The 22,706-nt window shown below is 46.8% G+C and overlaps 1 protein-coding gene across 5 annotated transcripts in view; it reads left to right on the top strand.

The window, feature by feature from the left end:
* The window catches only part of raraa (retinoic acid receptor, alpha a), a 214,239-nt gene that overhangs the window by 178,804 nt on the left and 12,729 nt on the right, over nt 1-22,706 (top strand). For all 5 annotated transcript variants that reach the window (XM_029708857.1, XM_029708829.1, XM_029708838.1 and 2 more), the window contains 2 exons: nt 17,174-17,322; nt 21,814-21,955. In XM_029708857.1, the coding sequence (XP_029564717.1) occupies nt 17,174-17,322; nt 21,814-21,955 (291 nt within the window). The remainder of the gene's footprint in view (nt 1-17,173; nt 17,323-21,813; nt 21,956-22,706) is intronic.

Below are 22,706 nucleotides of genomic sequence, written 5' to 3'. Positions count from 1 at the left end.
CTTTTGACCTCACCCTTTCCCAGTCCCCTCCCACACACAAGGCAGGGAGCACACTTGACCTCATCTTTACTAGAGGCTGTTGGTCTAGTAATCTCACGGCAACCCCCCTCCAGGTCTCTGATCACTATCGTGTCAACCTCCTCCAGATCGTCTTTGGAGACCTTCTCCCGTTCTTCACTTCCCTCAACTCATCCCTTACCACTGGCTACGTCTCCTCTGATTTCAAAATGGCCCGAGTCACTCCCCTCCTCAAGAAACCAACACTCGACCCATCTGATGTCAGAAACTACAGAACAGTAGGGCTGGGCAATATGGCCAAAATCTCATATCCCGATATAGGTCATTTCATATCCCGATAACGATACCTATCACGATATAGCACATTTTCTATAAATTCAATGAATAAATAGTTTATATAAAATGACCACATGTAAAGGTCTATTTCTTATTACATTTTGAATTATACTCAACAAATAAAAAGGTACCTACTCATATTTGATTATTTATTTTATTTATAATCTGTGCAAATTTTCAATTAAGCATGTAACAAAATATGAATGTATAAAATCTAAAAAGGTAAATAGAAAACACTTCAACTATAGTTGCAAACAAAATAAATATAGGCCTAAAAAATATATATATTTGGGGGCTTGCCTGTTTTGCATGTTATTTTGGCATTAATACGTGTCACATATCAATTTGCATTTGGTACCTTGGGTCGAGTGTTGGCACTAACTCACAAAACCCCTGTTTCTCCACCGTGTAAATTGGGGCCATGTCTTTGCAGATGTAAGTTGTAACGGCAGCTGTTATCTCCTTCCATCTTCGTGATTCTTTGCCATATGGTGTGCCGCGGGCAAAAGCCTCTTGCAACGTCTGTTTTGAGCATTCGACTGTACTTTTTTGGGTCTCATCCGTAGACTCTTTCCGTACTGTTTCACATGATTCTTGCATAGGTGGTAAAAGAGGTTAGTGGTGTTTGAGCCTGTTGTCGGGACCGGCCTGCGGCATGTTTTGCAGTGGATGGTTTTCTGGTCCGTGCCAGACTTTTCATACCCTAACCACGTCCATGCGACCGAAGTTGCCCCTCTTTTAGGTACGAGCTCCGTGTCTCCATGATCTGTGTCACGTTCACTCTCTTCCATGTTTGTTTATGTTGCAAATTTCCTAACACACGGCACGTGTGGAAGAAAGCAAAACAACAAAAAATGTTGCCGTAAAGTGTGTGATTTGCGACACAACGAAATAAACGATAGAGCATAATATGAAACGATAGACTGTTTTCTATAGTCACATGATATATATCGTCATATCGCCCAGCCCTACAGAACGGTATCCCTTCTTTCTTTTCATTCCAACACACTTGCGTGTACTGCCTCTCACCAACTCTCTCGCTTTCTCTCTCAGAACGATCTTCTTGTCCCTAACCAGTCAGGCTTCAAGACGGGTCACTCCGCCGATGCTGCTCTTCTCTGTGTCACGAAGGCTTTCCGACACTGCCAAAGCTGACTCTCTCTCTGTTCTCATCCTACTAGATCTATCCGCTGCCTTTGACCCCCGTAAACCATCAGATCCTCCTCTCCACCCTCCCAGGGCTGGGTGTCTCAGGCTCTGCACACTCTTGGCTTGCATCCTACCTGGCAGGCTGCTTCTACCAGGTGACGTGGAGAGGATCTTTGTCTGCGCCACTTACTCTCACTACAAGTGGCCCCTAAGGCTTGGTTCTAGGCCCTCTCCTCTTCTCTCTCTACACCAAGTCACTCGGCTCCGTCATATCCCCACATGATCTCTCCTATCATTGCTATGCGGATGACACTCAACTACTTATTTACTTCCCCCCTTCTGACACTCAGGTGGCGTCACGCATCTCTGTGTGCCTGGCAGATATTTCAGCTTGGATGTCGGCCCACCACCTCAAGCTCAACCTCGACAAGACGGAGCTGCTTTTCCTCCCGGGTAAGGCTTGCCCTCTCCCAGACCCGTCCATCACGGTTGACAACTCCACTGTGTCCCTCTCCCAGAGTGCAAAGAACCTTGGCGTGACCCTGGACAACACCCTGTCGTTCTTTGCAAACATCAAAGCAGTGACTCGCTCCTGCAGGGTAATGCTCTACAACATCCATAGAGTACGACCTTACCTCACACAGGAAGTGGCGCAGGTCCTAATCCAGGCACTTATCATCTCCCGTCTGGACTACTGCAACTCACTGTTGGCTGGGCTTCCCGCTTGTGCCATCAAACCCCTGCAACTTATCCAGAATGCTGCAGCCCGTCTGGTGTTCAACCTTCCAAAATTCTCCCATGTCACCGCGCTCCTCCGCACACTCCACTGGCTTCTAGTCGAAGCTCGCATCTACTACAAGACCATGGTACTTGCCAAGGAGCAGCGTAAGGAACTGCCCCTCCCTACCTTCAGGCTCTACTCAAACCCTTCACCACAACCCGACTATTCCGTACTGCCACCTCTGGTCTCTTGGCCCTCCCACCCCTAGCTCCCGCTCAGCTCAGTCCAAGCTCTTCTCTGTCCTGGCACACCAATGTTGGAAACCGCTTCCCCCTGAAGCTAGGACAGCAGAGTCCCGAAAACATCTGAAACCCTACCTCTTCCACAAGTATCTTACATGGCTCGTCTGTCCGTCCATGCCTTTGTCCGTCCGTCCATGTGCGTGTTGAAATGATATTGATCTATTAGTGTTTTGGGAACTGGCGTCAATTTGTGCTGTTGAATGGCAGGATTTCCCTTTGAGGTAGGAATTAGATGTATTTCCCCCCAGCAGTTAGTAGAACGCTGACAATGCATACTGCTGTGTTTGTGTCTTCCCTGCTTGCCTACATTTCTGACAAATCTTTGTCATCTATCTTAGGCCCCTCTGTGATTCTCACACAGTACTTGACTGCACATCAACGGTCTCTAAATGTGAAGCATGTCTGGTCTCTTGAGACCTATGATACTTTAGCGAAAAACTTTATGCCCCTTGGCTATAGACGAGACACTTTCCATCCCTCAACCACGTTGTCAGTTCATTATTTTGGTCGGACTTCAAAGCATCCCTAATATGTCTGTCTGTGTCTGCCAGCCTGTGGCGTAGTCTGGTGGTCTGGACGAGAGTAGTGTCTGGAGACTGAACAGAGAGACAAATGGGGTGTGTGTGTGTGTCGGGGGTCTAATCTAATAGGAAACACAGAAGCCTGTGACCGGTCGTAAAGGACAGTACACTGGAAGACCCCGTGAATTCCCCCTCACCCCACCCGATGTCTGCTAGGCCCGCCAGCCTGTTGGCTAATGTAGTTACAATTCCCCCTAATAATGCTGAAATCTCATTAATATGCTTCACAGCTGGGCCCAATCACCCATGGGGATGACGTTAATCAAATCTCCCTGCCTATAACCCAGACCTGAACCTTACACAGACCAGGAATAGGCCAACGAATGAGGCCTGCTTTGAGCCACTCAGGCTTAACTTTACAAGATGGCCAGTAGGTTTTTCTGTATGGTTGTCTTTATACAGTCTGGGTGCCAGTCTGTTTCTCCTCTAGCCAATGACAGAGGATTTAAACTGACTGGTTATCAGGCTAGTTTTAATGTATTGTCAGAACTTTTGATATAGCCTATTTTTCTGCCTCTTCTTTGAATAATTTCTTTGTCCTGCTGTTCGGCCTAATCTACAGTGTAACTGAGTACTAAAAAGATGTCTAATGTGAGCACAACGGTTGAAGTGTACTTTGTGAACGCTCAACACTGGCGCTAATGAAATGGCCGGTGCTTTGGGTGCTGCTGCCGTGTAAGCACATTAAGTTAAACCATTAACATGTTTGGTCTGCCGACAAACGCAACACACACTGTGTTTTTGAACGTTTGTCTGGGAATGTGAACATCAAAGGGCATTCTGAGAAACCAGAGAGAGATGTATCATGGTTAGTGTTCAGCGATTAATGCTTTTTGAGGTAGGTTTTTTTTTGTTTTTATAATAGCTTTTCAATTTTATTCAATTTTTTTTTTTTTTTTTTTTTTTTTTTTTACAATAAATGCAGTTTGTGGGTTGAATGCTGTAACACAGAATAAAGCAATTGGGTTAACTGTCCATTAGCACTTATTAGGCTCTAACTATCATTTATTCACATGACTTTACTTAAATCAAATATTTTGGTTGTGTATATTACAGATGTGTTTTTAGTTTGATGATGACTTTATTATTTCATTAATAAAACCCCAAAGATGGTAGTGATTGCCCATTACTGCTTATCACTTATTAATAAACCAACCTTTTCACATTGCTTTAATGAAGTATTTCTGTGTGTGTGTGTGTGTGTGTGTGTGTGTGTGTGTGTGTGTTTTTAACTTTCATTTCATTCCAAGTCATCATCTCATCTCTGTTCATGCAGTAGCAGCCAGCCAGCCATCTATGACTGTGCGTCCCAAAGAGGTATCCCATTTAGGCTAGTAGTCTACCTCAGGGTTTCCCAAACTCTGTCCTGGGGCCCCCCCTGGGTGCATGTTTTGGTTTTTGCCTTAGCACTACAAATAACCAACTCATCATCAAGCTTTGATTATTTGAGTCAGCTGTGTAGTGCTAGGGCAAAAACCAAAACATTCACCCAGGGGGGACCCAGGACCGAGTTTGGGAAAATGCTGGCTTGCTGCCTACAGTCTGACGAAATCACTACTTCAGTAGTTCTTCAAAGTACATAAGGCATACTTTTAATACTGCTGAATAACAACTATCAATTAGATGCATTGTCGGGTAGAGATTCCTAAGCAACTGCTTCCTATACCTCTCGTTCGCGTTGCGTCCTGTGTGAATTTCTGCCCCTCTCTTCCTCTCCGTGTCTGTCTGCCGGCCCTACAGGCTTACCCGTGCAAGAACCAATGAGAACAGGCAGCTGTTATTTAAAGAAACAAAAATAAACTGAAGTTTCGGCTAGTCGCTCCGCACTAGTCATGGTCATACTGATCATAGCGACTAGGGGGTTCACTGAGGTCGAGATGATTCAGATAGAGAGGCTCGGCTAGATCCTGTTCTGTCTAGATGATGTCTCTATAGATGATGCATTAACATGGTCCTTTACCCCCTTCAGTACAGCTCTATAATATTTAGATGGTTCATCAATCCACTGCCACAACCCACTGCCACAGTACTGTATTTACAGGACTAGGGACAGCCTAGCTGGCCTTTATACAGTATAGCTAAGCTAGCCTCTCTGTCATGGTGTCTAATGTGTTCGTATATAAATTGTATTTTAATATTTAAGCACTCTTGGAAGATTAGTCCAAATGGGGACTAAAAGAGATCCAAATAAAATCAAAATCAAATCTAAGAGGCGAGCTAGCCTTATCAGTGCTAGGGAACAACAGACAGGCCTATGGCTGTAGCACTGCCCAGAGGTGCTCCATTGACTGTGCTGTGGTAGAGCTGGTGTGGCCCAGCAGCTGTAGCAGCAGCCCTGTGGGCTCTGTCTTCTGAGTCAGCCCCTCCATCCCACAGGGCCACCATTGTTCTGTTCAATGCCCCAGCTTTGCTCTGCGCTCCAGAACTGGGCCATTGTTTTTAATTACAGTAACCAGTCCCCTCGCAGACTCTTGTCCTGTGTCCCAGATTTTGTCCATTTTTTTTGTGTGTTTTTTTTTTTTCTCCATGTGTGCTCTCATTAGGACAGTTAGTGTGTGCGCGCGTGCCTGTGTAGGTGTGTGTGGCAGTGGGGCTCGGTGGATAACTGAAGGGCTGTTGCCCTTGTGCGCATATGTACTGTACGTGTGTTTGCTTGTGTGTGTGTTTGTATGCGTAGTTGCATACGTCTAATGAAGGCAGCTGTAGTAGGGGTGACTAGGTTTGTAGACCTGGTAATAATGCAGGGTGTAATAGGAAGGGAAAGGGTGAATAGGTTTGTAGACCTGGTAATAATGCAGGGTGTAATAGGAAGGGAAAGGGTGAATAGGTTTGTAGACCTGGTAATAATGCAGGGTGTAATAGGAAGGGAAAGGGTGAATAGGTTTGTAGACCTGGTAATAATGCAGGGTGTAATAGGAAGGGAAAGGGTGAATAGGTTTGTAGACCTGGTAATAATGCAGGGTGTAATAGGAAGGGAAAGGGTGAATAGGTTTGTAGACCTGGTAATAATGCAGGGCGTAATAGGAAGGGAAAGGGTGAATAGGTTTGTAGACCTGGTAATAATGCAGGGTGTAATAGGAAGGGAAAGGGTGAATAGGTTTGTAGACCTGGTAATAATGCAGGGTGTAATAGGAAGGGAAAGGGTGAATAGGTTTGTAGACCTGGTAATAATGCAGGGTGTAATAGGAAGGGAAAGGGTGAATAGGTTTGTAGACCTGGTAATAATGCAGGGTGTAATAGGAAGGGAAAGGGTGAATAGGTTTGTAGACCTGGTAATAATGCAGGGTGTAATAGGAAGGGAAAGGGTGAATAGGTTTGTAGACCTGGTAATAATGCAGGGTGTAATAGGAAGGGAAAGGGTGAATAGGTTTGTAGACCTGGTAATAATGCAGGGTGTAATAGGAAGGGAAAGGGTGAATAGGTTGTAGACCTGGTAATAATGCAGGGTGTAATAGGAAGGGAAAGGGTGAATAGGTTTGTAGACCTGGTAATAATGCAGGGTGTAATAGGAAGGGAAAGGGTGAATAGGTTTGTAGACCTGGTAATAATGCAGGGTGTAATAGGAAGGGAAAGGGTGAATAGGTTTGTAGACCTGGTAATAATGCAGGGCGTAATTGGAAGGGAAAGGGTGAATAGGTTTGTAGACCTGGTAATAATGCAGGGCGTAATTGGAAGGGAAAGGGTGAATAGGTTTGTAGACCTGGTAATAATGCAGGGCGTAATAGGAAGGGAAAGGGTGACTAGGTGTGTAGACCTGGTAATAATGCAGGGTGTAATAGGAAGGGAAAGGGTGAATAGGTTTGTAGACCTGGTAATAATGCAGGGTGTAATAGGAAGGGAAAGGGTGAATAGGTTTGTAGCCCTGGTAATAATGCAGGGTGTAATAGGAAGGGAAAGGGTGAATAGGTTTGTAGACCTGGTAATAATGCAGGGCGTAATTGGAAGGGAAAGGGTGAATAGGTTTGTAGACCTGGTAATAATGCAGGGCGTAATTGGAAGGGAAAGGGTGAATAGGTTTGTAGACCTGGTAATAATGCAGGGCGTAATTGGAAGGGAAAGGGTGAATAGGTTTGTAGACCTGGTAATAATGCAGGGCGTAATAGGAAGGGAAAGGGTGACTAGGTGTGTAGACCTGGTAATAATGCAGGGTGTAATAGGAAGGGAAAGGGTGAATAGGTTTGTAGACCTGGTAATAATGCAGGGCGTAATAGGAAGGGAAAGGGTGACTAGGTGTGTAGACCTGGTAATAATGCAGGGTGTAATTGGAAGGGAAAGGGTGAATAGGTTTGTAGACCTGGTAATAATGCAGGGTGTAATAGGAAGGGAAAGGGTGAATAGGTTTGTAGACCTGGTAATAATGCAGGGTGTAATAGGAAGGGAAAGGGTGAATAGGTTTGTAGACCTGGTAATAATGCAGGGTGTAATAGGAAGGGAAAGGGTGAATAGGTGTGTAGACCTGGTAATAATGCAGGGTGTAATAGGAAGGGAAAGGGTGAATAGGTTTGTAGACCTGGTAATAATGCAGGGTGTAATAGGAAGGGAAAGGGTGACTAGGTGTGTAGACCTGGTAATAATGCAGGGCGTAATTGGAAGGGAAAGGGTGAATAGGTTTGTAGACCTGGTAATAATGCAGGGCGTAATTGGAAGGGAAAGGGTGAATAGGTTTGTAGACCTGGTAATAATGCAGGGTGTAATAGGAAGGGAAAGGGTGACTAGGTGTGTAGACCTGGTAATAATGCAGGGTGTAATAGGAAGGGAAAGGGTGAATAGGTTTGTAGACCTGGTAATAATGCAGGGTGTAATAGGAAGGGAAAGGGTGAATAGGTTTGTAGACCTGGTAATAATGCAGGGTGTAATAGGAAGGGAAAGGGTGAATAGGTGTGTAGACCTGGTAATAATGCAGGGTGTAATAGGAAGGGAAAGGGTGAATAGGTTTGTAGACCTGGTAATAATGCAGGGTGTAATAGGAAGGGAAAGGGTGAATAGGTTTGTAGACCTGGTAATAATGCAGGGTGTAATAGGAAGGGAAAGGGTGAATAGGTTTGTAGACCTGGTAAAAATGCAGGGTGTAATAGGAAGGGAAAGGGTGAATAGGTTTGTAGACCTGGTAATAATGCAGGGTGTAATAGGAAGGGAAAGGGTGAATAGGTTTGTAGACCTGGTAATAATGCAGGGTGTAATAGGAAGGGAAAGGGTGAATAGGTTTGTAGACCTGGTAATAATGCAGGGTGTAATAGGAAGGGAAAGGGTGAATAGGTTTGTAGACCTGGTAATAATGCAGGGCGTAATAGGAAGGGAAAGGGTGACTGGTGTGTAGACCTGGTAATAATGCAGGGCGTAATAGGAAGGGAAAGGGTGAATAGGTTTGTAGACCTGGTAATAATGCAGGGTGTAATAGGAAGGGAAAGGGTGAATAGGTTTGTAGACCTGGTAATAATGCAGGGTGTAATAGGAAGGGAAAGGGTGAATAGGTGTGTAGACCTGGTAATAATGCAGGGTGTAATAGGAAGGGAAAGGGTGAATAGGTTTGTAGACCTGGTAATAATGCAGGGTGTAATAGGAAGGGAAAGGGTGAATAGGTTTGTAGACCTGGTAATAATGCAGGGTGTAATAGGAAGGGAAAGGGTGAATAGGTTTGTAGACCTGGTAATAATGCAGGGTGTAATAGGAAGGGAAAGGGTGAATAGGTTTGTAGACCTGGTAATAATGCAGGGTGTAATAGGAAGGGAAAGGGTGAATAGGTTTGTAGACCTGGTAATAATGCAGGGTGTAATAGGAAGGGAAAGGGTGAATAGGTGTGTAGACCTGGTAATAATGCAGGATGTAATAGGAAGGGAAAGGGTGAATAGGTTTGTAGACCTGGTAATAATGCAGGGTGTAATAGGAAGGGAAAGGGTGACTAGGTGTGTAGACCTGGTAATAATGCAGGGTGTAATAGGAAGGGAAAGGGTGAATAGGTTTGTAGACCTGGTAATAATGCAGGGTGTAATAGGAAGGGAAAGGGTGAATAGGTTTGTAGACCTGGTAATAATGCAGGGTGTAATAGGAAGGGAAAGGGTGAATAGGTTTGTAGACCTGGTAATAATGCAGGGTGTAATAGGAAGGGAAAGGGTGACTAGGTTTGTAGACCTGGTAATAATGCAGGATGTAATAGGAAGGGAAAGGGTGAATAGGTTTGTAGACCTGGTAATAATGCAGGGTGTAATAGGAAGGGAAAGGGTGAATAGGTTTGTAGACCTGGTAATAATGCAGGGTGTAATAGGAAGGGAAAGGGTGAATAGGTTTGTAGACCTGGTAATAATGCAGGGCGTAATTGGAAGGGAAAGGGTGAATAGGTTTGTAGACCTGGTAATAATGCAGGGTGTAATAGGAAGGGAAAGGGTGAATAGGTGTGTAGACCTGGTAATAATGCAGGGTGTAATAGGAAGGGAAAGGGTGAATAGGTGTGTAGACCTGGTAATAATGCAGGGCGTAATAGGAAGGGAAAGGGTGACTAGGTGTGTAGACCTGGTAATAATGCAGGGCGTAATAGGAAGGGAAAGGGTGAATAGGTTTGTAGACCTGGTAATAATGCAGGGCGTAATAGGAAGGGAAAGGGTGAATAGGTTTGTAGACCTGGTAATAATGCAGGGTGTAATAGGAAGGGAAAGGGTGAATAGGTTTGTAGACCTGGTAATAATGCAGGGTGTAATAGGAAGGGAAAGGGTGAATAGGTTTGTAGACCTGGTAATAATGCAGGGTGTAATAGGAAGGGAAAGGGTGAATAGGTTTGTAGACCTGGTAATAATGCAGGGTGTAATAGGAAGGGAAAGGGTGAATAGGTTTGTAGACCTGGTAATAATGCAGGGTGTAATAGGAAGGGAAAGGGTGAATAGGTTTGTAGACCTGGTAATAATGCAGGGCGTAATTGGAAGGGAAAGGGTGAATAGGTTTGTAGACCTGGTAATAATGCAGGGTGTAATAGGAAGGGAAAGGGTGAATAGGTGTGTAGACCTGGTAATAATGCAGGGTGTAATAGGAAGGGAAAGGGTGAATAGGTTTGTAGACCTGGTAATAATGCAGGGTGTAATAGGAAGGGAAAGGGTGACTAGGTGTGTAGACCTGGTAATAATGCAGGGCGTAATAGGAAGGGAAAGGGTGAATAGGTTTGTAGACCTGGTAATAATGCAGGGTGTAATAGGAAGGGAAAGGGTGAATAGGTTTGTAGACCTGGTAATAATGCAGGGTGTAATAGGAAGGGAAAGGGTGAATAGGTTTGTAGACCTGGTAATAATGCAGGGTGTAATAGGAAGGGAAAGGGTGAATAGGTTTGTAGACCTGGTAATAATGCAGGGTGTAATAGGAAGGGAAAGGGTGAATAGGTTTGTAGACCTGGTAATAATGCAGGGTGTAATAGGAAGGGAAAGGGTGAATAGGTTTGTAGACCTGGTAATAATGCAGGGTGTAATAGGAAGGGAAAGGGTGAATAGGTTTTTGCTAATGCGAGAAAATGTGGTGCGTTTACGTAAAGAGGTGCTCTATTCGGGTTTCATTTGTTTGACATGAGTGTAATGACTGCCAGCCAGGGCCAATGGGATCAGCGAAGACTGAACGCTGATGACAGCAAAAAAAGGCAATGAAAGCAAAATATTTCCCCCTTCCTTCCCTCTGTCCTCAACCCTTCATCCCTCCCTCTGTCCTCACCCCTTCATCCCTCCCTCTGTCCTCACCCCTTCATCCCTCCCTCTGTCCTCACCCCTTCATCCCTCCCTCTGTCCTCAACCCTTCATCCCTCCCTCTGTCCTCAACCCTTCATCCCTCCCTCTGTCCTCAACCCTTCATCCCTCCCTCTGTCCTCAACCCTTCATCCCTCCCTCTGTCCTCACCCCTTCATCCCTCCCTCTGTCCTCACCCCTTCATCCCTCCCTCTGTCCTCACCCCTTCATCCCTCCCTCTGTCCTCAACCCTTCATCCCTCCCTCTGTCCTCAACCCTTCATCCCTCCCTCTGTCCTCAACCCTTCATCCCTCCCTCTGTCCTTAACCCTTCATCCCGCCCTCTGTCCTCAATCCTTCATCCCTCCCTCTGTCCTCAACCCTTCATCCCTCCCTCTGTCCTCAACCCTTCATCCCTCCCTCTGTCCTCAATCCTTCATCCCTCCCTCTGTCCTCAACCCTTCATCCCTCCCTCTGTCCTCAACCCTTCATCCCTCCCTCTGTCCTCAACCCTTCATCCCTCCCTCTGTCCTCAACCCTTCATCCCTCCCTCTGTCCTCAATCCTTCATCCCTCCCTCTGTCCTCAATCCTTCATCTCACCCACCATCTCTCTTTGACTTCTTCTTGTGTCCCCCCGTCCGTCGTCAATTGAAGCGAATAGCGGCCCCTATTTAATTAGTGCAGTGTTTAGTGTATTTTGACTTTTTTAAATACAATAGTACATTAAGTACATACATAAGGTTAATACTGTTCTTCCTTTGGGTGAGCTTACAGTATGAAGCACTAGACACAGGTGTATCAGAGCGGTAGGTATACCTAACATTGCGTTTTTCCTGCTCTGCCCCTCTACCACTCGTTCGCTCAGTCGTTCTCGCTCCGTCTCGCTCCCTCTCTTTGAGGGCCAAGGTGGAGGGCCATGTGAGCTGCAGTGAGTAAGACTGCCGTAAACAGTCACTGTGCCTCCAGTCTTGCGCAGGCCTTGTTACTATAGGGCTTATATTTAGCTATACTTTATATTGAACTTTTTAACTTTTCTTCATGCAGACTGGCTTTTGGCCATACAGGTGCTTCTGTATAGTGTGCATCCTTTAGTAGTTAGCCTATATTTCATTCCGCCTGTATTCCTTAGGCTTTGAACCTGTGTCATTTTACATAGAATGTTCCATGGCTGATGAATGACAATAAAAATGCCTTTAAAATAATAGGTGCAATGGGGGCACATATATGTACAGAAGTGGAGTCCCCTAGGGAGCAGTTACGAGATCACCTTTTCATTTCCTCTATAAAATGATTTTAAAGGCACAGGCTTTAAAGTGCTGACCCGAGGCTAGTTTGTGTTTACACATAGGCAAGACCCCCCCGGAGATAAAAAATGTAAAAAAAGGTTTTCCTAACAAGAGGTTTTTAAAGGTCATTCTCCATACGTCGGTGGTGCGGTTAGTGCCCGTTAGTGTGTGTGTGTTCCATGTGTGTGTGTGTTCCGTGTGTGTGTGTGTGTGTTCCGTGTGTGTGTGTGTGGTCCATGTGTGTGTGTGTTCCGTGTGTGTGTGTGTGTGTGTGTGTGTGTGTGTGTGTGTGTGTGTGTGTGTGTGTGTGTGTGTGTGTGTGTTCCGTGTGTGTTCCGTGTGTGTGGTTTTGTCTTGGACTGGGTAAGAACCCGGCATGGCGTTCTGTATAGCAGGGCTCTCCAACCCTGTTCCTGGAGAGATACCCTCCTGTAGGTTTTAACTCCAACCCTGTTCCTGGAGAGAAACCCTCCTGTAGGTTTTAACTCCAACCCTGTTCCTGGAGAGATACCCTCCTGTAGGTTTTAACTCCAACCCTGTTCCTGGAGAGATACCCTCCTGTAGGTTTTAACTCCAACCCTGTTCCTGGAGAGAAACCCTCCTGTAGGTTTTAACTCCAACCCTGTTCCTGGAGAGAAACCCTCCTGTAGGTTTTAACTCCAACCCTGTTCCTGGAGAGATACCCTCCTGTAGGTTTTAACTCCAACCCTGTTCCTGGAGAGCGACCCTCCTGTAGGTTTTAACTCCAACCCTGTTCCTGGAGAGATACCCTCCTGTAGGTTTTAACTCCAACCCTGTTCCTGGAGAGCGACCCTCCTGTAGGTTTTAACTCCAACCCTGTTCCTGGAGAGACACCCTCCTGTAGGTTTTAACTCCAACCCTGTTCCTGGAGAGATACCCTCCTGTAGGTTTTAACTCCAACCCTGTTCCTGGAGAGATACCCTCCTGTAGGTTTTAACTCCAACCCTGTTCCTGGAGAGATACCCTCCTGTAGGTTTTAACCCCAACCCTGTTCCTGGAGAGCTGCCCTCCTGTAGGTTTTAACTCCAACCCTGTTCCTGGAGAGATACCCTCCTGTAGGTTTTAACCCCAACCCTGTTCCTGGAGAGCGACCCTCCTGTAGGTTTTAACTCCAACCCTGTTCCTGGAGAGCGACCCTCCTGTAGGTTTTAACCCCAACCCTGTTCCTGGAGAGCTACCCTCCTGTAGGTTTTAACTCCAACCCTGTTCCTGGAGAGCTGCCCTCCTGTAGGTTTTAACCCCAACCCTGTTCCTGGAGAGCTGCCCTCCTGTAGGTTTTAACCCCAACCCTGTTCCTGGAGAGCTGCCCTCCTGTAGGTTTTAACTCCAACCCTGTTCCTGGAGAGACACCCTCCTGTAGGTTTTAACTCCAACCCTGTTCCTGGAGAGACACCCTCCTGTAGGTTTTAACCCCAACCCTGTTCCTGGAGAGCTGCCCTCCTGTAGGTTTTAACTCCAACCCTGTTCCTGGAGAGAAACCCTCCTGTAGGTTTTAACTCCAACCCTGTTCCTGGAGAGAAACCCTCCTGTAGGTTTTAACCCCAACCCTGTTCCTGGAGAGAAACCCTCCTGTAGGTTTTAACCCCAACCCTGTTCCTGGAGAGCGACCCTCCTGTAGGTTTTAACCCCAACCCTGTTCCTGGAGAGCGACCCTCCTGTAGGTTTTAACCCCAACCCTGTTCCTGGAGAGCGACCCTCCTGTAGGTTTTAACCCCAACCCTGTTCCTGGAGAGCGACCCTCCTGTAGGTTTTAACCCCAACCCTGTTCCTGGAGAGCGACCCTCCTGTAGGTTTTAACCCCAACCCTGTTCCTGGAGAGCGACTCTCCTGTAGGTTTTAACCCCAACCCTGTTCCTGGAGAGCGACCCTCCTGTAGGTTTTAACCCCAACCCTGTTCCTGGAGAGCGACCCTCCTGTAGGTTTTAACCCCAACCCTGTTCCTGGAGAGCGACCCTCCTGTAGGTTTTAACCCCAACCCTGTTCCTGGAGAGCGACCCTCCTGTAGGTTTTAACCCCAACCCTGTTCCTGGAGAGCGACCCTCCTGTAGGTTTTAACCCCAACCCTGTTCCTGGAGAGCGACCCTCCTGTAGGTTTTAACCCCAACCCTGTTCCTGGAGAGTTACCCTCCTGTAGGTTTTAACCCCAACCCTGTTCCTGGAGAGTTACCCTCCTGTAGGTTTTAACCCCAACCCTGTTCCTGGAGAGCCGCCCTCCTGTAGGTTTTAACCCCAACCCTGTTCCTGGAGAGCTGCCCTCCTGTAGGTTTTAACCCCAACCCTGTTCCTGGAGAGCTACCCTCCTGTAGGTTTTAACCCCAACCCTGTTCCTGGAGAGCTACCCTCCTGTAGGTTTTAACCCCAACCCTGTTCCTGGAGAGCTGCCCTCCTGTAGGTTTTAACCCCAACCCTGTTCCTGGAGAGCTGCCCTCCTGTAGGTTTTAACCCCAACCCTGTTCCTGGAGAGCGACCCTCCTGTAGGTTTTAACCCCAACCCTGTTCCTGGAGAGCGACCCTCCTGTAGGTTTTAACCCCAACCCTGTTCCTGGAGAGCTACCCTCCTGTAGGTTTTAACTCCAACCCTGTTCCTGGAGAGCTACCCTCCTGTAGGTTTTCTCCAACTCCAGTTGTAACTAACCTGCTTCTTCTTACCAAACAGCTCATTATTAGAAACAGGTGTGCTAGATTAGGGTTACAGCTAAAACCTACAGAACAGTATCTCTCCGGGAACAGAGTTGGAATTGCCCTGCTCTAGAGTGTAGGGCCACACAAGGGAGCTTGTGGCATTTAGCAGAAAGCCACAGAACGGATCTCATAATAACTGTGGGACACAGCTGGTATGATGAGGGAGGTATGGGTACAACAGGGTAGACTAATGAGACCACCCTTGGTTGTACAGGAGCAAGCTAGCAACATGGGCTAAATAAGCTTCAATTTGTCCCCTAATGCTAAAGCACTAAGAAGCTAAAGTAATAGAGGAACGCTATTCTCACGTTACAGTATGCTGCTGGTCTGTTGAAAACAGCGGCCCACTTTTAAAGACATCCACTCACTCTGTCATTCGTGCTCCCGAGTGGCGCAGCGGTCTAAGGCACTGCATCTCAGTGCTAGGGGCGTCACTACAGACACCCTGGTTCGATTCCAGGCTGTGTCACAACCAGCCGTGATTGGGAGTCCCATAGATTGGGAGTCCCACCCGTCGTCCGGGTCTGGCCGGTGTAGGCCGTCATTGTAAGTAAGAATTTGTTCTTAACTCACTTGCCTAGTTAAAGGTAAAAAATCTATTGTAATAATAATTGTTCTGGTTTTGAGTGAGATTGTCTTTATATCCTGGGTCTGATTAGTGTTGCAGTTGGTCCCTTCAATATGAGCTTCATTGGTGTTGTCTTTACAGTTAACTGCGTTACTGCTATCAGGATATCTGAACCTCGTGGATATACTGTATGTTTGCCTCGTGAAAAGGGAGATATCAGGATCATTTGGGGTTGGTTTTAACATTTATTTCATGTTTTTCCAGCGGTGAGCATATTGGTGTGCATCAGCCTGGTGTATTTGGGTTGTCTGAATGTACTCTTCCCAAGAGTTTTTCGGGAGCATGCAAACTGCAGAAACATGAACAGACACATTACGAAGAGAGCGCGAGCTGTGAGTGAAGAGAGGGAGATTATGTGGATGATGGACATGAGTGTGTTTGCGTCGGTGCGCGAGACAGTGGTGTTTCCATCCAGAAAGGCTGTCTGCTGCGTCACGTGGAGTCTGTTCCCAGCTGTACTGCAAGCCTGGTGAACCCGTGAGCCTTGTGTTAAATATAGTTTGTTTATTTACACACGAGTGCCGCCCGGGCCTCTGGGCACTCCGAGACCGAGACGTCACAATTTCTCAATCTGTTTGTGTGTGTCTGTGTGTGCTACAGTGTATGACTGGTGTGTGTGTGTGTGTGTGTGTGTATGTGTGTGTGTGTGTGTGTGTGTGTGTGCGCGCTAGCTACAGTGTATGACTGACGTGTGTGCGTGTGTGTGTGTGCTACAGTGTATGGCTGACGTGTGTGTGTTTACAGTGGTTTTGTGAAACACACAGAGGATATTAGGGGCAAAGTCCACCATGCCTGTTACTCTGTTACTTCAACCCAACAACAGTATTTCTCTACCCCCCACCCTCCCAGAGACCTGCCGTATACTAGTTAAATGAGTTAAATCAAGGTTAAATAAAAGAAAAAAGAACTACATTCTACAGCCTGTATGCCATGCCGTTGGGTGAGCAGCTGAGTGCTGCTGCTCACCTGATCCCTTTATACTCTGTCTATCTCAAGAATAATCATCTTAGGTCTCATATCAAGGGCGCTCGACTAATTATCTTCGTTCATTCTCCCGTCTTAAGCCCTGTTTTGTTTTCTGACTCTGAGAGAGGGGGGGTGGAGAGAATTAGAGGAAGAGAAAGGATGACTGTGGACAGCCTTGGGGTGTCTGGTTCTCAATGTCCAACTTGACCTTAGCTTTTGTCACCTTTTCTCTCTGGGAAAGCATGACGATACCGCTCGATTTCGCCTTCACACCCTTGGTGACCATATACACCAGGACTCGTATATCTTATACAACGGAGCGTAATGGACGCTAGTCCAGCAGCACATTATTCCTCGCTAGAAGCACCATTCATTCACACACAGCCTAGAGAGAATACTGTTATCTGTCGAGTTCCTTCCCTGATGGGTGAGCCAGTTCCTCTATACAGCCATTCAGGACATCCTTATGTGATCTCCGCTGCTAACATTGTCTCGATTGATATGTGGAACCCCCCCAAGGTTACCGGTAAACAACGATGGCCTGCTTCTCTTCGGCTCAAGCCTTGCTTTGATTCACTGTGTAGGCCTGTTTCTTGCCAAGCGCTCTGAGAGAGAGAGAGCGAGAGAGAGAGTCTCTCGACAATACCCAGACTAGTCTTTCTTGTCCGGGATACGATAGTGGCCTATAAAAGATATTGTCCTTGTCGTTTCTGTCGCTGTGTGTGTGTGTGTGTGTGTGTGTGTTAAGTAGTATGTACTAAGCGTCTCCCCCTCTTCTCTCTCCCACAGCTATAGAGACACAGAGTACCAGCTCAGAGGAGATAGTGCCGAGCCCGCCGTCGCCCCCTCCTCCCCCGCGGGTCTACAAGCCCTGCTTCGTGTGCCAAGACAAGTCCTCAGGATACCACTATGGAGTCAGCGCCTGTGAAGGCTGCAAGGTGAGACACACCACCTAACCTTATATCCATACACAATATTCTATACTATATCCTATTCTATGCTATTTCTTTCTATTTGATCCAAGGTTCAAATTGTACATTGATTCTGGGGGATGTTGTGTAAATGGTGGGCTGAATGCATATAGGCGTGCCCATGTTGATATTTCGAACACATATCCTGCTTGTCTAACCAGTCCCAGGGGCCATCACCCTAAGGCACCCCTGAACATTTGAACGCATGCTATGCCTAGCATTTCCAATGAACTTTATCCAAAGTTCAGAATATACATAGACCGGTTGGGGGGTGGCCTAAAAATAGTGACCTGGACCATCGCTTATTTCATCGCTTATTCTAACCTTCTATATCTAGGGAAGGGGGATACCTAATCAGTTGCTCAACCGAAATGTGTCTTCCGCATTTAACCCAACCCCTCTGAATCAGAGAGGTGAGAGGGGCTGCCTTAATCCACATCTACGTCATCGGTGCCCTGGGAGCGGTTGTTGTGGGGGCTAACTGCCTTGCTCAAGGGCACAGCAACAGATTTTTCACCTAGTCGAAGCGGGGTTTCAAACCAGCGACCTTTCGGTTACTGGCCCGACAGTCTTAACCACTAGGCTTACCTGTCGCCCTATACGTTATCTATACGTTATCTATGCGTTATCTATACGTGATGGGACTGCCAGATGTGGGCCGTGCTTCAATAGTATTGCGCTATACAGTTCTCATAAACTATATGGGAAAATGTCTTCCATTAGTTGCTTTAGTTTGAGAGTGTGGATCTGCTGTGTCGTCCCAACTCCAAATGAAATCATTATATAAAGCGGGTGTTCCAGCCGGGTGCAGAGGAGCTGTACCCTCGTTCAGCAAGTGTCAACGTGTACACTTGTCATCCCCACTCTCCATGCATGTGTCATAAGCCACCTCCAGCACGTCCTCGAATATCACGTGTGTCCTTCACTCCCGAGCTCTCCATTGATCAGGCCTCGCAAGCCTTTTCATGTGGTTATGTGAGACGTGTTATGAAAGCAGCAAGTACACTGACTTCCACACTGTCCTGTAATAAGGCAACCGGCCGCCTTCTGAAGTGGTATCTGGCCGCCTTATCTGCAGTACAGTGTTTCATAAGACCGACATGTGGGGTTGTGTAAGCAGTGGTGCGCTGGGGGACTCGCTGTTCATCTGTAATGCATGGAGGTCGAGGGATGGGGGGTTTAAAGGGGAGGGTCTAAGACTGGCAGGCAGAGAGGGAGGCTGGATGACTGGCTGCGGTGGGGACAGGTGACCATTAGGCCTGCCTCACATGGCTGGGCCCAGGGAAGAGAACACCTGGCCTAGGGCGGGGGACGGACGGAGGGAAGGAGGTGCTGCAGGAAGGAGCCCAGTTGACACTCAAAGGAGGACGGGTCACGGCATCCACAGTGGAGATGAGAAAAGGGGGATTAGGAAGAGGGCGAGAAGGAAAGAAGAGGAGGAGAGATTAGAAAGACGGGGCCATAAGGACCGGAGAATAGAGAGGACCGAAAGGGGAGAACAAAGAGACGAGTGGAGCTTCTGGAGCCCACAGAGTCCTGTTTTAACACAGCACGATCTCGCCTCTGTGCCTTCAATGAAACTTAACCTGCCCTCTAATAGAGACTTAGAAAAAGTGAACAAAGAAACTAAATCCTTAACCTGCCCTTTTATGGGGGCAGAAATGCACCGCTTGACGGAGTTGCCTGTTGCACGTCCTCAATAGCTTTTAATGTCTCTTAACTTCACACTACTCCTTGTTGTCAAATAGTCCCTGATTTTAAATATGCTAATGACTGAATACTAGCTATTGATGGAGAGATGTAGAGTGAGTGAGTGTGTGTGCAGTCTGAGTCGATATGACAGCAGGACCATGACTTCATGTTGGCTATATAAGAAACAAACTGGCTAAAACCCACTGGGTGCTGTGCGTGTGTGTGTACGTCCCGGCCGGGTGGTAGCTACGCCAGCTGCTAGTCACCGCCCCCCAGCAGAACTTTCACAAATTCAGCATTCGCCTCCCCTCTGTCCTGTTCACCATAGGAGGTGAGTAAGCTTGGCATTCTCAATAATTCAACCCTACAGGCATATTCATGTATATACGGCCAGTCATCGGAGACTGGGGTAAGTTGAGGGTTAGCATTTTAGCATCGCCTTAGCTAGCCCAGCTACAAAGCCCAACCCTGGGGGGGTGGCGTTGAGGGATATGGTCGGAACAAGCTACTTAGAGATGGCTCATTTGTTTGTTGTTGAAGTGGAGTCTCTCTCTCATGTTCCCTCTCTTTCTCCCAGATATAAACACTTTAACATAACATTTGCATGCTCTCTTCATGTTTATGTTTTTGCCTCCGAGGCGTCGGTGCACAGCATGAACCCTCTCTTTTTATTTTCTTTGATGCGAAAGAGACTAGCATCTTAAACCCCCCCCAACATGGCTCGTCTCTCTGATGTTGTTGCGGTGTTTTTGGCTGTCCTTGTTAGTCAGTTCTTTAGTAATGTGCCTGTCGTAGACGTAGTTGCCGAGCAGGAGAGGCAGAGTCTCTGGGCATTTTCAGATGGTCGCATGAGGACACCTGCACAGTCAGTGGGAGTCTGAGAAGGCTGGCTTTACTCTAGGCGCAGTTTGTGAACTATGAGAGGATTCATGCTTTTTTTCCTGTGAAGTTTCAAATCTTTCCCACGCAATCAATCGTTACCACACACACATGCACAACATCAGTTACAGTCAGGTCCAAAATTATTGGCACCCTTGATAAATGTGAGCTATATTGTATGCTCCCAAAATAATTCTAATAATATTATTTTATACTAATACATTTGCTCATAGAAAGAGATTTTGTTTACCAAGTAAAACATATTTTCTCTCAGAAAGATATGGGTCAAAATTATTGGCACCCCTGTTTTCAATACCTTTCAATATCTCACAAGGATAACGGCACTTAGCCTTTTTCAAAAAAAAAATTATGAGATTACAGAACACATTGGGAGGGATCTTAGACCATTCCTTAAGAAATAATCTTTCCAGAACAATGATATCCTTCGTCTGCACTTATGGGACCGCCCTCTCCAGTTCAAACCACAGGTTTTCAATGGGGTTCAAGTCCGTAGACTGAGATGGCCTCTTGTGGTTGCTGCCGTCCCTTACAATTGTGCCACGTCTATGCAATAGCACTTTAATCGATTGATCAAACACACATATATAGCCTACAGTATACTGTAATAATACTGTTCCTCTCCTCCTCATCTCGCTCACCTTCAAATAGGATCCCTCCCCACCTATCAGCCTGCCGTCTCCTCTCAGGAGGGGTAGGACAAGGAGAGCGAAGGATAGCCGATGATCCGGGAAGGACAAATTGTGGGTTTTAGTCCATCTGTCGGCCAGAGAGCTAATCTCGTCCTGGAATTGTGGCGCTCCCCTGCCAGCCGGCCTCACCCAAACATGACCCACCCCCTTTCCTCCGCGATTCAACATGACCCACCCCCTTTCCTCCGCGATTCAACATGACCCACCCCCTTTCCTCTGCGATTCAACATGACCCACCCCCTTTCCTCCGCAATTCAACATGACCCACCCCCTTTCCTCCGCGATTCAACATGACCCACCCCCTTTCCTCCGCGATTCAACATGACCTACGACCCACTGTCACTCCTCCGCCCGTCAATGTTGCCAGTGATTAACCCATTGAGTGACTAATGAAAAGAAATAGAGGAGTTATAACATCCACATTGTGCTTGATACTGATAGCATCCTCTACAGTATCTGCCCTGCCAGATTCTTTGCAGAATACACAAAAGGGGTAGATGCCTCGAATGGTAGATGTACTGTTTGTGAGCTTTTGTTAGGGTTTTTAGGTTTTTGGAGCTTTGAGACGCATGGTTTGGCATTTCTTGTGTATCTGACACCTCCTGAATCTCCAACCCTCCTCCTGTCCTTTCATTTTGTTTCGGATATCCGCTGAAACAAAATTATCCGCGGCGAGTGGTTTTGTTTTGGTTCTGAGTGCTTGTAAGCATTTTAAACCCATGTTCTCTTTCTGTAATGATTTTCAGTTGGCCCAGTTGGCCCCGACCCAGAATTTCTTTTTGCTGGGCCATTTTAAATATATAAAGTAGGTCATGGAAAATAGCTAGAGGCCCATTGCCCTCTGCGTTTCATATCCCCGAACCGTTTTGACTTACTTAAAGTCCTAAAAGAATCTCTCAATGTCCTAATGGGCTATTACCATGGTACGTGGGTGATCTCATGAGATGGCAACAGGAGTTAATATTTCTCCTGCAGATTATTCATTGCTACGACTTTCAAGAGCGTAGTGTTTGGGTAACGCACTGTGGCCCTTATGGAACACTCTGGGACTGTCTATACGTTCTTGAATCTCCTCACGCTCACTGACAATATCTCTCTCTCTTCTCATCTCTCTCTTTCTTTCTTTTTTCTCTCTCTCCCTCTCCTCGCTCTCTGTCTTCATTCCTCTGTCCTCCAGGGCTTCTTTCGGAGGAGCATCCAGAAGAACATGGTGTACACGTGTCACCGGGAGAAGAACTGCATCATCAACAAGGTGACCAGGAACCGCTGCCAGTACTGCCGGCTGCAGAAATGCCTGGAAGTGGGCATGTCCAAGGAGTGTGAGTAGCACTGCTAAACTACACCACCCTGCTACCCTAACCTCAGAACACTATACGCTACACCTCCCGGGCAGGACGTCAATCACAGAGGCCATGTTGTTATCTAAACTATGCCCTGACAATCAGGACAAGCAGTTAATTTCCGTTCGAATGTCGTCTGGGTATTTGATTGAGTTCTGATTGATGGGATATCATGCGTCACGGAAGTACGCTACACTGTCCAGTCGAGCCTATACTACAAAACAAAAACTCTGATCACAATCATCATTCTCTATCATAGGACCTCAGAAGTGTGTGTGTGTGTGTGTGTGTGTGTGTGTGTGTGTGTGTGTGTGTGTGTGTGTGTGTGTGTGTGTGTGTGTGTGTGTGCGTATATATGTGGGTAGTGTAGACTGCCCCTATACACAGTTTGGCTTTGCACAGTAATAGTGGTAGCATAGTGAGTCTTAGTGGATCTCTGTGATGAATATGTTAGCACCTGCGGAGAGTGAATGAGCAGGCATCGCCTCTGATCAGTGCATCCCTGGGGCTGTGTGAACACACTCCCGCCCCACACACACACACACAGGTCCACACTGTATACATTGTAAATATACTGACTCACACACACACACACACACACACACACACACACACAGGCGGGCACACTCATCCTCTGTCGTCTCTCTACTATGGTATTTACCCTCTTCATGGTACTGTAAGCGCTCTGCGAGTTTCCCACGCGGCTGGCCGTCTGAGGCCTACTGTAAAG

Source organism: Salmo trutta, chromosome 2 (genome assembly GCF_901001165.1).
Source record: "Salmo trutta chromosome 2, fSalTru1.1, whole genome shotgun sequence".
Lineage (NCBI taxonomy): Eukaryota > Metazoa > Chordata > Actinopteri > Salmoniformes > Salmonidae > Salmo > Salmo trutta.
The sequence above is the reverse complement of the archived record's forward strand: the minus strand, read 5'-3'. Positions and strand labels throughout refer to the sequence as shown.